Source organism: Columba livia, chromosome 18 (assembly GCF_036013475.1).
Source record: "Columba livia isolate bColLiv1 breed racing homer chromosome 18, bColLiv1.pat.W.v2, whole genome shotgun sequence".
Taxonomy (NCBI): domain Eukaryota; kingdom Metazoa; phylum Chordata; class Aves; order Columbiformes; family Columbidae; genus Columba; species Columba livia.
This window is the reverse complement of record NC_088619.1, coordinates 5,600,554-5,614,808: the sequence shown is the minus strand read 5'-3', so window position 1 is coordinate 5,614,808 and position 14,255 is coordinate 5,600,554. Positions and strand designations below refer to the sequence as shown.

The following is a 14,255-nucleotide window of genomic DNA, read 5'->3' as shown; positions in this document are numbered from 1 at the left end:
GCTGACACATTGAGTGTTGGTTCATTTGGTAATTACCTGTAGTGAGAAGGTGGTTTAGCTTTTGATACATTTTGTGGAATATGTTGTTTATACACTAGAAAATAAATTAATATTTTCTACTGCTGTTAATTGTGTTTTCAGGACCCTGCAAGTTTAAACCAGGCGTGTTGTTAATTAGGTGTTTTTCCTTCTGGCTGTAGCGGAACGTCCCCCTCTCAGCCAGCAGGATGATTTAGCCAGCACACACAAGTTACCGAGCAACCCTCCTCTGTCTAAATTAGAGTTCTGATTTAAATATGCGTAGGTAGAGAGGAAGTTTTTCTTTGCTTCTAATTAAAAATAGTGTATATGTGTATGCCAAGAAGTGTATTTACACTGTTAAATTGATTTCTTTCATCAGGGTGTCTGTACCTCTCCTGACAATGCTGGACCAAATGCTGGCAAACGGCTGTTTTGATCTGTTTACCACGCAAGAGAAGTAAGTTGCTGGAAGTCTTTTTTGTTGATTTTCCACCATGCAACAGGCCTCTTAAATCTCACACTGACTGCTGCTCCCTAGATCTGGGTCCATAGGGCTCTACAGTGTGTATGTGGATATAACACTTTAATTTTCCTGAAGCGGGCCAGCTGTGATAAATTCCAGACCAGACAGTCTGGGAAGGGTCTTGATAAAATCTGCGCCTCTCACATCATTGTATGAGTTGGTTATTGGTTCGTTGTTTAACAATCAGCGCGTTAATCGAGTTCAATGTGCACGTTTCACCTGGCAGAGCTGGGCCAGTGTCGCTCCCTTCAGCTCCTTTGCTTTCCTGCTCCCCACACGCCTGCTGGTCGGCGTGCGCTCCTGCTTCACTGCGAACCTGTAGCTACGGCATCTCCTGCTGTGGTGCTGCTCTTGTTAAAGTGAATATCTCCAAAGAAACCAATTAAGATTCTAATAGGAAGACTGCAGAAGGCACATCCCAGCTTTTCCACACCGAGCTCAGTTGTGGAAAGTATTTAGTTCAGGAATGGATCAACATGAGTAAGATATTCCAGTGTGAAATCCTGCTTTTTTTGCAGATGTTTCAGAAGGAAATTATTTTCATTTCAGTAATATTACAATATATTCCACAAAGGCTCCCAGGCAGCATCTTGGCACATCTACAGGTATTTGCAGAACTGTACAATGTGACTCCTACCAGCAATTCAAGAATTGCTCACAGCAGATAAATTTGGAAAGCTTTCATCGCTCTAAGAGCTTGAACTGAGTCTACTCGTGTTTTCAAGTGTGTATTTAGATAATCTCTCTTAAATTGGCAGCCCGATTTTTGAATGGGAATTTCAAACAAGTCAGATATTGACAGCTGGAATGCATATTACTTGTTTGGTTTGGTACCCGTGCCAGTGATGTGGGACTTCCACACGGGCTCCAGGTGATAGATTATGGGTGGAAATTCCGGGTCAGTCTGTGTCTCCCACATGCCGGGTTGAGCAGCAAGCGTGGGGAGGCATCACTAAGGCCCAAAATAATCCAGGGGAATTATGAGGGCAGGGGGAAAAGATTTTTAAGCAGATCCAAAATTATTTGCTTCCAGTTTGATGATGAAACCAAACCAGGAAAGTAAAAATTCCACAGCCCAGTGGATAATTCTCCTGGCCAAAGGAACGAAATGTTGGCATGAAGCGCAAGAACTCGTTACAGCACGACAGCTCTGCAAGGCCAGAGCTCTGGACAGTCTGAAGACTGCTGGAAAGGGACAGGGAATTTAGTTCCTGCATGTGACAGTTTTTGGTGAAATAGGTACCTTGTGGTCGAGAGATGATCATATAAAGTCTGGCTCTATTAGGCGGGATGAGGGGCACGGTGATGTTCAGCAAGCAGGCTCGCTGCTGCTGAGCAGCCTTCCTGTTGCTTCTGTTCTCCTGCAAACTTCTTGCTGGTCATGTAGCAGAAGAGAAGCTGGGAATGAAACATTAGTGTTCCTCGGGGTGTTTGGCTCCCATTTCATCTCCTTCCCTCATTTCTTACCACATTGCACCCAGTGGAGTTTTAGCGATGGAGCTGTAGGGTGTCCGGCACCAGGCTTATGCCCACACAGCTGCTTAATAGTCAGCTGTCACATTATAAAAAACGTATTTGTAAATGTATTTTTAAGTTTCAAATGGATGTTGTGCACTACCCTGCATCCTTTCTGCTAGTAAAACCTGAGTTGACCAGAGCAGGTGTCACTCAGCCAACACTGCTGAATTTAAACAGGATTAACGGCTGTTAGCTGGATTAGTTTGATGTTCATTAGGAGCTCAGTGCTCCTCTTAAAGCAAATTGCCACATGGTGTCACTCCTGCCCCGCAGAGGTGGGACCCACCGGGCATCTTCCTGCCTTTTCACACCCTGTAGCTCATGAAGCTTGGAATACACAGCTCAGCATCTCTGGTGCGGTTCTGCAGGTGAATTTCAGCGCCTCTGACACTCCTTGTACGGCTGGTCCTGTGATCTCTGTGCAGGAGGACAAGCGGATCGCTGGGTGTTTCTCCTCCATGATCCCACTGTGAATGGCCATGTTTGAAGTGAGGTTTGTTTGTCACGTGTGGGTCACTCCTGTGCCAGGGCCCCTGAACCTGCCAGCCGGGAAACCAGGTGCGGGGTAAATACCCATCCGGTGGGGTTTGAAATGAATCGGCTTTAGTATCACTGGGGTGATCAAAAGATAATCAGAATCAGCTTTTCTTTGTTGTGCTTGGCTTAGTTTGAATCCAGCACAAAAAGAAAAGCTCTGCCTGACGTTTTTCTGGCTGTTCCTGAAGCTGGTGTCAACCTGCGTGTCCCACGTGAGCATTTCCCCTCCCTGCACTGGCAGGAACGGTTCGTATTGCTGCACGGCCAGTGGCATGAGAGCTCTGTTCCAAGTTCAAAATACCTTTTGTCCAGTAAAATTCAGCTTGAGGTGGTTCCTTGACCTGGGAAGCAGGGGAGGAAGTGGGGAAACCCGTTTATTTCTGGCAGGTGTCTGCTGTGCTGAAGCCCTGGTGTGACTGTAGGGCCGGTTACTGTGTTCCCTCCCACCCAAGAGGGCAGTGGGTTTCAGCTCAAATGGGATTTCCTCTCTTGTGGCACAACCCAAAACCTCCCAATTCCATCTCAGTGTACATGGTGAATTTGTGGAGCTGTATTAATAGTCCTGTAGGGAGTGCTAATTAATTAGAGAGGCTGATGGGGAGGCAAAGGGCACCGTGCTTGAAGCAGAGCTGTTGTAAATAAAGCAGAGCGCATCGCGCTTTTTTAAACTCTTTAATATGGTGGTAGCTGTGAGCTCCCTGCTGGCAGCGAGACAAGGGATGGGGAGAAAAAAGGAGTGAACTGAAGCTGCTTGCAAAAGTGGCGTTGGAGAGTCGTGTTGTGGCACAGGGGTGGTTCTGCTGGGCTGGCGGGTGGGCGATCACGGAGACGTTCAGCCTGCGGGGGCTCGGATAAGCCGCTCCTTCCTTGGAAAGTGCGGTAGATGAGCCCATGTTCACAGTACCATGTGAACAGAGCAGCCTTCGAATGGCGACTCAGGATCTAATGGCAATTCAGGATCTAATGCTTGGTGGAGCAGTAAGCAAAGGTGGCGTTTCTCTCTCTTATGTGGATGTAATTTACATGTTCAGTGGAAGTATGAATGTGTTGTACACATAGAATATTTTTCTGGTGTTCTTACAGTGTTTTAGGACGGTATGTGTCCCCACTGACCTCGAACCAGTGATTTCTATGTATTACATGCTCCTGTGTTTTTTTTTTTTAAAGCAATTATATTAAGCTACTGCTTAACAAACCATGAAGCAAAGAGCAAGGCGGTGGCTGTCCTGGCCACCCCAGGTGATGCCAGGTGAGCTGCTGAAACTCGGGTCACCTTTAGGAGGAAAAAGCCGGCACTTTTTGCAGGGCCGCGTGTGCCCAGTTCACATCACGTGGAGCCCCGAGACTGGTCCCTTTCCCCCGGTGCTGCCGGTTCTGCTGGCGCTGTGCCCACACAGGACAAGGAATTTTCTCAATTTCCTTTCAAGAGGCCAAGCTATTTCAGTCATTTGAGATCACACACAGGTTCAGTTTCGTTATTGCATACGTGAACCTGGCGAATGACAGAAGTGCATCTGTTTTAAACACCCAGTACTGCACAGAAGGTTACGTGCACTGAATTTATTCCAGATGCTCCGGTTCCAATTGGTCTCTTTGTTGCTCTGCTCAGCGAAGTCCATGTTGTCGAACCAACTTAAATCTCACCTAATTCGCTGTGTTGCTGTTGTTCTGTGCTGAAAGCCAGGCGTGCACTGCAGCTGTTGCCACTAATTGTCTGCTCAATGCTTGTGTGTAATGGGGGGTGGGAGGAGAAAAATCGCACCAAGGTAAGAAAAAACATCCCTCCTCTTGATATTGAGAGAGCAGATACGCTCTTCCCTCCTCTACCCAGACAAATCGGTGTCTGTAGACACACACACACACACACACACACACACACAAACACACACACACAAACACACACACACAGCCTCACTCATGTGTCTGTCGTTCCCATCGTGTGTCTCCTGTGGGCACCTTCCTGCGTATCTTACTCGTTAACGATAGTGGGACCAGCGCGGAGGTGGCCGCGGGCAGTGGATGGCAAAGAACTCGCTCTTTAGCATCTGATGGAGCTGTTCTACATCAGCCCTTCCAGACTCTTTGGTCCTGAGAGCTGCTCTGAAACTGTCTCATGAAGCCTCCCAATAACAACATCAAATACCAGGCAACTTTACTCCTTATTTACTCTCATACGGTATTGTGGACAATACTGAACAGCCATCGACTGTCTCTTTTAGCTTAATGGCTTCATGGTTTGTTGGTTAGTTTTTTTAACCAAGTCAATATTTGCCAGTATATGTCAGTACTTCATTAAGATTTTTTTTTTAATAAGTAATTAAAACCAGTAGCTCTTGCCTGGAAAACTATTCATAATAAGGTGCATTAACTTAACAAAACATCTCGTCACTCCCACAAACCTCTTGTTTTTAATGTTCTGGTTGTCAGTGGTTACACTACACAACTTTTTGAGTAGTTTGTATCCACACCTTTGAATCACGGTAACAGAAAATAAATGTGAAGATTTTTGCTTTCAGCTTCACATACAAATCCAGCGAGTTTCCTACAGTGTGCAGTCCAGGAGTAGCTGCACTTAGTAGACAAATATGAAATAGTTCCTTTTGCATCTATGGCACTTCAGCTTTGAGTGTAGCCAGTAAAAGATTAAATAATTTGTACTCTACTAAAAGCAATATTCCCTCTTTACTTGTCTTTACTCGATCCTTGGAATACGCCAACACTTGTGTTTGTACGAGTGTCTGGGAAAGCGCTGTGAGAATCACGTTTCCCAGACTGTGTGGAAGAAGAAAAGAATTTGCTAAATATATTTAAAGATGGTTTCATGACTCGATGCTTAACAGAACTGTGAGCCCTGTGTTTAATTAGGTTGTCTGGAGTCGCCAAAGGAATTTGGGCTGTGAAGTGGTGGAGGATTTAAGAACAACATTCAGCCCCTTTTATGTAAAGTTTGGTCGAAGAGCTTACGGAACAACCAACGCACCGCCGTGGTGCACAGACTAATTGTTATTTGGCCATCAAATATTTTAATTCCTCATGCCGTACCTCTGATCATACGTGGCTTTGTTGTAAACACAAGCTGTGGCATCACGCATTTACCGAACCTCTTTGGATACACTGAGGGCTCAGCACACAGGCAGTAGCAATGGCAACAATTAATACAAGTGTCTTCTCTGTAAAAAATGAAATAATAATTAAAAAAAGGCCCAGTAAGGTGGTGGCCAAACTCACTGTGTCTTTACCAAAGGTCCAGAGTGTGTCTGCGCTGTGTCTTCCCTCTCCTATGAACGTTAATTTGGAATCTTTACAATCATTAAATGTGTTTGATATGTTACTGAAATCTCTTGCTCATCTTTTCCTTTCCCATTTTCAGCCACCCCTTTGCAGTGAGGTTGTTCGCCCTTTGTAAAGAGGAGATCAGAAGATCCAAAGCCATCCGGAAGCTTCGCTCCAGCATAGGAGTGTAAGTTGATGAAATCGAGTAATCTTTTCTCTGCTCATAAAAAGTGACGAGAATTGAACTATGGTACATACCCGATGGAACAGCCACGTCTGCTTCATGTGAAATTCAAATGAAAAATGCACACAAACACACGTAATATAAGGTTGTGATCGCTTCATGTATTTCTGGGTGGTTGGGGTACAAACATGCGAAGGATCTGATAAACCCGAACAGCTTCTAAAATGTTGTTGCTGTTCTTAAAGATGCAGCGAATCATTTGCTTTTTGCTTGGAGAGAACTTGACTCGGTGCCAATGCAAATGACACGTAACTGATTAGATCTTATATGTGCACTAAAAAGAGCTGAAAACACCTGCAGAATTATGATCTGGCTTTAGGGTACAAGCCCTCAGTTCAGACAGCAACGTCAAAACAAACACGTACCGGTAAGGAAAGACAATACTGGGTGAGGAGGGGAAGAAAGACAAAGCATTGCAAAGCTGAGCCAAAGTTCATTGGAAAAACCTGGGAAAATCATTCAGGTCTAACAATGTCAAGCAATGATTTTATTGACTTATTTTCACTGTTTTATTGGCAATACATTAACAGTGCAAGCGAACCTAAAACGAGACGTCGCCCTTGTGTTTTTCACTCGCTGCACCGTGTCTGCGCAGCCCCCATGCGAGAGCTGCACCCACAGGGCTTCACATGTGCTTTTGCAGTTGTAACGCACACAAATCCCGCACAAGATCGATTTGGTTTTTCTTATGTTTTCTAGGTTTTGTGGCCTGATTCAATTTCAAGGAGACCTGAGAGAGAAAGTTTTATTTCAGCTGTTTCTCCTTCTTTGCCATTCATTTCCTGTAGTAAGTATTGAAGACAATGTATATTATCAGAAGTTTTATTTAAAATACTTTCCAAGGAAAAAAGTGCACAAAAGCGGCATTCTTTTGAACAGATATAATGTGTATAGTAGGCTTTATTTCTCACTCAGCGAGGGGCAACACCTCCGCTGCTCCAGGCAGCCGTTAACCTGCACCTATAGTAGGGTTGTGTAGGGGAAACAACCAGGAGTAATTGCGGGGGCACATAACAAAGAATGTAAAAACTCATGAGGGCTTGAGAACAGCGCGAACACGCGGCTGTCTGGCCAGAGCAAACCCACCGTGTGTGTTCCAACGCTGACTGATTACTTTTTGCTAAGGGTAAAATCATACTGTAATCAGCAAAGTTCGATGCTTAAGATTTTTAGTCCAACTGTTTCCATGTCGCGCGTACTTGCTACATGAGGAATCCTTTGCAGGAAGGGCACAATGTAAGAACTGAAGAGAGATCACGTCAATTTCATGTTTTATTGGTATTCTACATCATGTTTTATTTCTACACATGGGAAAGTGTAGAGTCCTGCATCTGGGTAGGAACAAGCCCAGGTTCCAGTCTAAGTTGGGGAATGACCTATTAGAGAGCAGCGTAGGGGAAAGGGACCTGGGGGGTCCTGGGGACAGCAGGATGACCATGAGCCAGCACTGGGCCCTTGTGGCCAGGAAGGCCAATGGTACCTGGGGTGGGTTAGAAGGGGGTGGTCAGTAGGTCAGAGAGGTTCTCCTGCCCCTCTGCTCTGCCCTGGGGAGACCACACCTGGAATATTGTGTCCAGTTCTGAGCTTTCTTTGCTTCCCTTTGGTTATCATCATCATCATCATGCTTATATTATAATTTCCTTGGAAAAAAAAAAAAAAATCCCCAAATTAGAATTTTTTGCAGTTTTCCTGTCTTCCACGTAGTATCTTTCTACACCTCGTACTTTAGCAACCAGCCCAACTGGCTTTTCCTGTATGCACAGCAGCATCATCGCTAAACAGCGCTCTGGGAAAAAGAATACTTGCAAATTAACTGCTTCCGGACGCTGCCATGTAAAAATCTCCTGTTACTCACATCAGCATCTATCTCCAAACAGTTTTCTAAAGTTTTGCAGCCTCTTTTGATCTCCAGACGGGAAATCTGTTTTGTGGGCCTACAGCAACCAAAGTTAGAGCCAGACCTTGGCTCTGCGAGGCATTTCAAGGGAATACATGCGCCAGTTGGGCCAGTCTCAAACATGTGAATTCATCCCCTGTGAGGGCCAGAGCTGTGGCCCTTTGTAATCTGAACTCCTGCAAAAGTTTAGTGAAAATATAGCGATTGTAGTAGCCTGAATTGCCTTGAGGTGCAGAAGCGAAGTCCCTTGGTGCAGCAGATGGCTGTTGGAGCAAGGATGGGCTGAGGTGGTGGTACAGTGCCTGTCGGTGTGAGGAGCCAGCCGCACTGGGCTCTGCCATGCAGGACTGGGAACACTTTGCTCAAAGTTCCTCTGCCTCTTCCCCTCAGATCCGGAAAACAACAGCCAGTCAAGTTTATGAGATGTTGATCACCTACAGCGACGTGGTTGATCCTGCCACCGTGGAGGAGGTTCTGACCATCCTCAGCGATACCGACTGGTAAGTGAAGTTGTTGCCAGATAGTAATAACAGCTGAAATAATCTCTGTACCACTGAAGTTAAAGTCTGTGTCTTTGCAAGCTGGTGCTGAGGAAGCTGTAAGAAACGATCCTGCTGTTTTAGCTCTTTATTGCTTCTAGGCCAGAAAAGTATTGCTGAAAAGAATTCTTCTGTTCTAACAAAATACCAAGTGTAGTGTCCCACTGGAAGGGGTATAAAATCACCAGCAGATAAGCTAAAATATCCATATTTTTCTAACAACATAAAAAAGGAGGAGATCTTGGCAAACGGCCATGAAACAGAGACTGGGCCGCGCAAACAACCTTCAGCCGCACAGACAGTTTCTTGGCATTTCTGAGCACTGGCAGGATCTGGGGAGAGGACAGAGCTCTGCAAGCTGGGAAACAACACAATTGGCAGAACAGCTGGAATCCTCCGTGAAATGTAATTGCTCAAAATGCTACAAACCTTGTATTCAAGCAAATATTTTGAATTGGAACAGTGTAGCTGTTTCCCAAGCATATGATTGCATAAATTAAACAACCACTTTTCTATAACGTAATAGTTTCTTTGACTTGCCGTCTTGGCTTCTTCCAAGCACGGGGGGACGGTCTCATTCCCCAGTGGAGGGGCAGGAGCAGCTCGTTCTGTCGGCACCTTTGGGGGCCGGGAGGAGGGAAAACGCCCCAGGATTTTGGTGCTGCCCTTCCCCCTTCTGCAAATTCTAGCCTTGTGCATTATAGTCACCTGGAAGAGTTTCATGCCTTGGATGTAGGAGGAAATACAGAGCTTTAAGATACTAATTAGTTGATTAGTTTTGCTGCTATGTTAAACATTTTTCCTTGCTACAGACAATTCTAGTAGCCCCAAACTCTGCCCCACGCAGTGGTCAAAGTTAATACATAAGAACAGACAGGTATTAAAAAATATATATAATTTATTTAGTCATTATATATTGTCTTTGTTGATATTTCATAGAAATAAAATTAACCTCGACATGTTCAAAGAACAAATACACCTCAAGGTAGTGGTTTACGTGTTTTCACACTGCATGCTTACAGTATTTAACTTTTATTTACTTTCTAGTTTATTTCTGTGCTTGAGCTTAAATGACTTTATATTTGGTAAAAGAAAATTAGGTTTGTCATTGTAAGGGGTGGCTCCTGCTAGTTTTCTGAATTTTCCAGCACAACATTAGAAAAAGAATCTCAGATTTGAAGAACTGGCTATCAGCAGTTCTGCCTGTTGGTAATATGACTTGCTGAGCCACATATTGGTGTTCAGTCCTGTGTTAAGTCTGACGGAATTGAAGAGCAGCCTTGCTCAGAAGTTACAGAAAGAATTTGTTAATAGAAACAACGGAGCAGGATTAGATTACTGCTGTCACCAGGGGAAGTTTACAAATCCGAAATGAGCAGGGGTGCGCACCGAAGTGCTGCAGACAAAGCAGCGGTACAGCTCTGCCCTGAACGGGCTGCTGAAACAAAGCAAAACCACTTCAGAAAACTTAATATTCGGTTTTCACCTCGTTGTTTCTCCGGTGTGACTGAGGCCTGTTCCGCTCTGTCTCGGGTCAGGGCTCGCTCTGGTTTCCCTGCTGCAATACGGCCGGTGCGCTGACATTGAAGATGAAGAGCTAGTTTACTTAAAACTTAATTGTTTTATCTTGGTGGATTTGAACTGTTTACAAAAGAAGATATTGGAAGGCATTGCTGAGTGTCAGAGGGAGCTGCTCATATTCTTGAGTTCTCCCAGTGCTGAAACAACCTTAGTAAATTCTGAGGCACAATAAGCATTAACAACAGGAAGCCAAATGGGAATTAATATTTGGGGGAGATGATAATGAGTGGCATATGCATATTTGTTCTTTGTTGGAACTGTAGAGTTTATCCTACACTGGTGCCATTCAGAGTTTAAACAAGTTATGCTAATAACTTTTGTTTAGCTATGGAAGGGGTCTGGTATTAAATATGATAAATTGTCCAAGGTCCAGGTTATTTCTAACTTGCCCGTTATGCTTTTCTCTGTAGTTTTAGACTCTGTCTGTGCTAAGAGTTACAGTTTTCATAGCCTGTTTACAGTTGTTACTTAAGAAAACAAAAGAAATCAACCGAATTGGTGAGGAACAGGAGCAGCATTCCAGGCAGCCGTAGATTTTTACAACATGGAAAAGAATGCTGGCTGTGTGGATTTTTGGCATTTGGGGGCATTTTGTAACCCACAGTTCTTGAGGAAATTATCTCATGGACATCATGCTATTTCAGAAACTTTTTACAAGACTCACAAGTCTTAGTTCTGGATTTTCTATTTTAGGGAAAAGCTTCTAGAGATCGTAGAATGTTCTCCAAATCCAGTGACGTGTTTTTAAAATCCTGATATGAAGTTTTCTAAACCAAAAAGGAGCTCTACATGTGGAGAACGTCTAGTCTAAAGGGCTGAATAAGTGCCATTTTTTTGGAACACAAAAGCCTAGAATAATAATCTTGGATATTTTACTAATAACTGGAGTTCTGGAGTCCTTACAGTTTATCTGGCTTAAGGTGGTACAGAAATGTAACATTGTTTTTAAAATGTGAAGCTTGTGCAATTTGAAATGTACATGGAAGTATGTATGTATACATAGGAATTTAATCATCACATGGACAGCTTAAGTTCTGTGCATGTAGCCAACTTCAGGTTTTCATTTTGGAATTAACTGGAAAATAATTCTTCTTGCAGGGAAGCGGAATTGCCCGTCGTAAGAGAGAAACGCAACTGTCTCTGTGACCTGATGAATGTGCCCAAACCACAGCTGGTGCCCAAGGTAAAGTACAGAAATGTGCCCGAGGGGCTGTTTAAGAAATAGAGTCATGATCAAGGTGTTCCCCCAAATCCACCGTGTGCTCCTGTCATTTACTGGTTCAGGGAAATACCGGGGTGCACCAGGAGGAGCTGGAATTGCTGAGGACTGCAGGCTCAGGCTCTTCCAGTTGTGGTTCTTGCAAACACTGCAGACTTCCAGTGTGACATGAATGAAATAATACACAACAGATGTTTCCAGAAGTGCTCATCTGCCCTTTCTGGGGAAAGAAAAAGGATAAAAACTTCCCAGTCAGTTTCAACAACAAAATTATCGTAGGGTTGTGGAAGCCACTGAATTCTAACACAGCCTGAGAGGAGGAACAGAATCTCAAAGTCAATATGTTCAGAAAAAGACAGACAATATATGCAGATGTAGGTCCCATTTTGTTTTAAGGCAGGTAGCCCATCTCCTTGGAGAGAGAAGCCTGACAAGTTAGGAGACAACTGTTTCTACTCACTCTTCTGTTTGTATCAGCCAAATCCACACGCAGGTATTTCAGAGGGAATTGTTACAACCAGCATCATGTGCAATCTGGAAGGGATGTGGCTCAATTGGGAACGTCACCTTTTCCTCCTCTTTTAACACGAGGAAATAGTATGGTGTTCAGCAACAGAGTCAAGCCTGCCCCTGTCAGAGTTCTGTTATAGAGTCACTCAGACCGAAGGTGAAGGACTTTTCACAGCTGTCCAGGTGTTCCTACTTGCAGCCAGTTTGTGCTCACACAGGAGTGCACAACACTGCTCCTCAAGAGCTCACAGGTCCTGAGAACAGAGGAGAAACAACAGGGGAAGCCAAGCAGAACATTATGAAAAGGTGAATGAAGTTGATTTCATATGAAATCAACACTTATCATTCCTTTAAAACTTGCACAAATAAAGTTTGCTGAGGGTGGTTAAAAATTCAGGTGATACAAAGGACTGTAAACATTACAGCTTCATATGTCTGTATTTTCTTCTCCATTTCATTTACGTCATTACATGGTTGCGGTGCCGTTAAAGCAGCGCTAGGTGCTGCTCCAGGTGACCTCTCTGGTTCCTTTTCTCTCTTGTAGAGTTCAGCACAATGAATCTCCAGGCACCCGCTGCTGCTTTGGGAACTGAAGCTCCTGGTTCAGGTGCCATCAGGACCCACGGGTTTGCGCTCAGCATCCTGACAAACGGGATGCTCGGCCTGAGCCGCCAGGCGCGCTGTGTGACAGAACAACAGGCAGCGACGATGTTGTAAAGCATTCTGCAGATAAGCCAGATGAAGCAGCAAAGTACTCATCGTGTTTTCAGTTTTTAAAGTAATTTTCTGTAGCCGCAAGATGGCGTTTCCCTTCACGTGTCCGTCACCACTGGCCCCGTTTTCTCAATGATTTATACTTGTGCGGCTCTGACTGGAGCCATCCAGCCTGTGCTCGCTGTACGCATATAAACTATTAAACCTGACTTGCTGCCTTAGTCTCTTAAAACAATTGTTCTTCAGAGTTAAGCATGGCAACACTTAGTGGTAATGAAAATCTTCCTGAACATAAAGTATCTTTGTGGGTAAGCGTCATTCTTGCATCATAATTGAACAAAAAAATGCAGGTTTCACTTCAGGTAAAGTCAAAGCCTCTCTTACTAGCTGTTCCTATAACCAATTCGAGCAAATATGTTTGTAGTAAATGAGCAGTAAGGACTAAGCGTTACTTTTTCCCTTGGAGAACACTGAGGTGAGTCAGTACCTCAGGCAACTGCCAGGAACTCAGACCACATCTACTGACTCTCAAATGAAAGGGCTGTAACAGTTATCTTTAGCAAGACTAATTGATGGGGAGGTATGTGCACAGGCAACATGATATTCTAATTATACTCTGTTATTTGATAGTTATAATTAAATCCCACTATCCCAGCACTTCAAATAGAAGGGTGGCTGTGTGTACAATAACATTCTAAACCTCCGAACACTTCAGTTCTCATACGCACAGAGGATAACAGATTGCATATCGCTGCTTTACCTTGGTTTTTAGTTAAAGTGGTAATAATCCATCCCCTCCTGCAAATTCAGCATGCTCAGGTTTGCTTCAAATGTTCCACCTGTCAAATCCTGGGAGGGAAGAAAAGGAGAATCAGATGAACCAGACAAACTCATTTCAGGTTGTAACAGGTTTTGGCAATTTGGTTCTTCAGACCACAAAACAAAATCCCATTTGCAGAACCAAACATAAATAAACCAAGGCTCAGAACTGTTTCCAATCAAAAATTAAGTGTATGTTGAAAAATTAGTGTTCAAATTAATATGTTGGGGGGATACGGGATGACTCATTCTCATGCTGCTGTGCAGAACACAAGGACTGCAGTAAGCGCAGCTCTGCAGATACCTCAACATTTTGTTTTCTACTGCAGGCGTTTTCAGAGAACAGACCAAGGGAACCAGTTTGACAAAACAGCGATTTTTGTAGATTTTGAACAATTATTAGATTGTCTGCTGAAACAAACCTTTCATCACGCAACTGAAATATTTTGCACAGTTAAAGGTGTTTCCTTTTGAGCCGCAGTTACGCTATCTGGACAGGAACCTGGCAGGTTGGCTCCTTGAGTGATCCTGCAAGGCAGTGATGTCATTAAGAAAACACGCCGACTGCAGCAGTTCTGAGCAGTTCTACTTGGGTCTTCCCAGAGTCCTTCATTGTACTGATCTTCAGGACTATCACAAAAAAACATTAATTAAAGCTCACGATGCTATAGGAGGCAGGTAGAGCGTTCTGTTGCTTGGCCCAGAGCAGCACAGGTCAAGTTTGAACAACACCCAACCGTCCTGCGACTGTTTAGGACAGGAAGTTACAAGAACAGAGTCCAAGTGAAAGGAGGTGGAACACTAGACTTTGGCTGGAATAGCGAGATTCAAAAAGCTGCTCTGGGATCCTTAATGAAGCT

At 44.1% G+C, this 14,255-nt stretch overlaps 2 protein-coding genes across 9 annotated transcripts in view; one reads left to right on the top strand and one right to left on the bottom strand.

Annotated features, from left to right (window-relative positions):
• The window catches only part of TBCD (tubulin folding cofactor D), a 116,911-nt gene extending 104,103 nt beyond the window's left edge, over window positions 1-12,808 (top strand). For 2 of the 3 annotated variants that reach the window (XM_065034600.1, XM_065034602.1), the window contains 5 exons: window positions 401-478; window positions 5,970-6,059; window positions 6,816-6,903; window positions 8,404-8,513; window positions 11,232-11,358. In XM_065034600.1, coding sequence (XP_064890672.1) covers window positions 401-478; window positions 5,970-6,059; window positions 6,816-6,903; window positions 8,404-8,513; window positions 11,232-11,358 — 493 coding nt within the window. Of the gene's footprint in view, window positions 1-400; window positions 479-5,969; window positions 6,060-6,815; window positions 6,904-8,403; window positions 8,514-11,231; window positions 11,359-12,406 lie in introns of those variants that run through there. The other variant, XM_065034601.1, reaches the window with a different exon arrangement.
• Window positions 9,433-14,255, bottom strand: part of B3GNTL1 (UDP-GlcNAc:betaGal beta-1,3-N-acetylglucosaminyltransferase like 1) — a 95,398-nt gene continuing 90,575 nt past the window's right edge. For all 6 annotated transcript variants that reach the window (XM_065034618.1, XM_065034619.1, XM_065034620.1 and 3 more), the window contains 2 exons: window positions 13,337-13,425; window positions 9,433-12,116 (listed from right to left, as the gene is read on the bottom strand). In XM_065034618.1, the coding sequence (XP_064890690.1) occupies window positions 13,345-13,425 (81 nt within the window). In that variant the 3' untranslated portion in view covers window positions 9,433-12,116; window positions 13,337-13,344. The remainder of the gene's footprint in view (window positions 12,117-13,336; window positions 13,426-14,255) is intronic.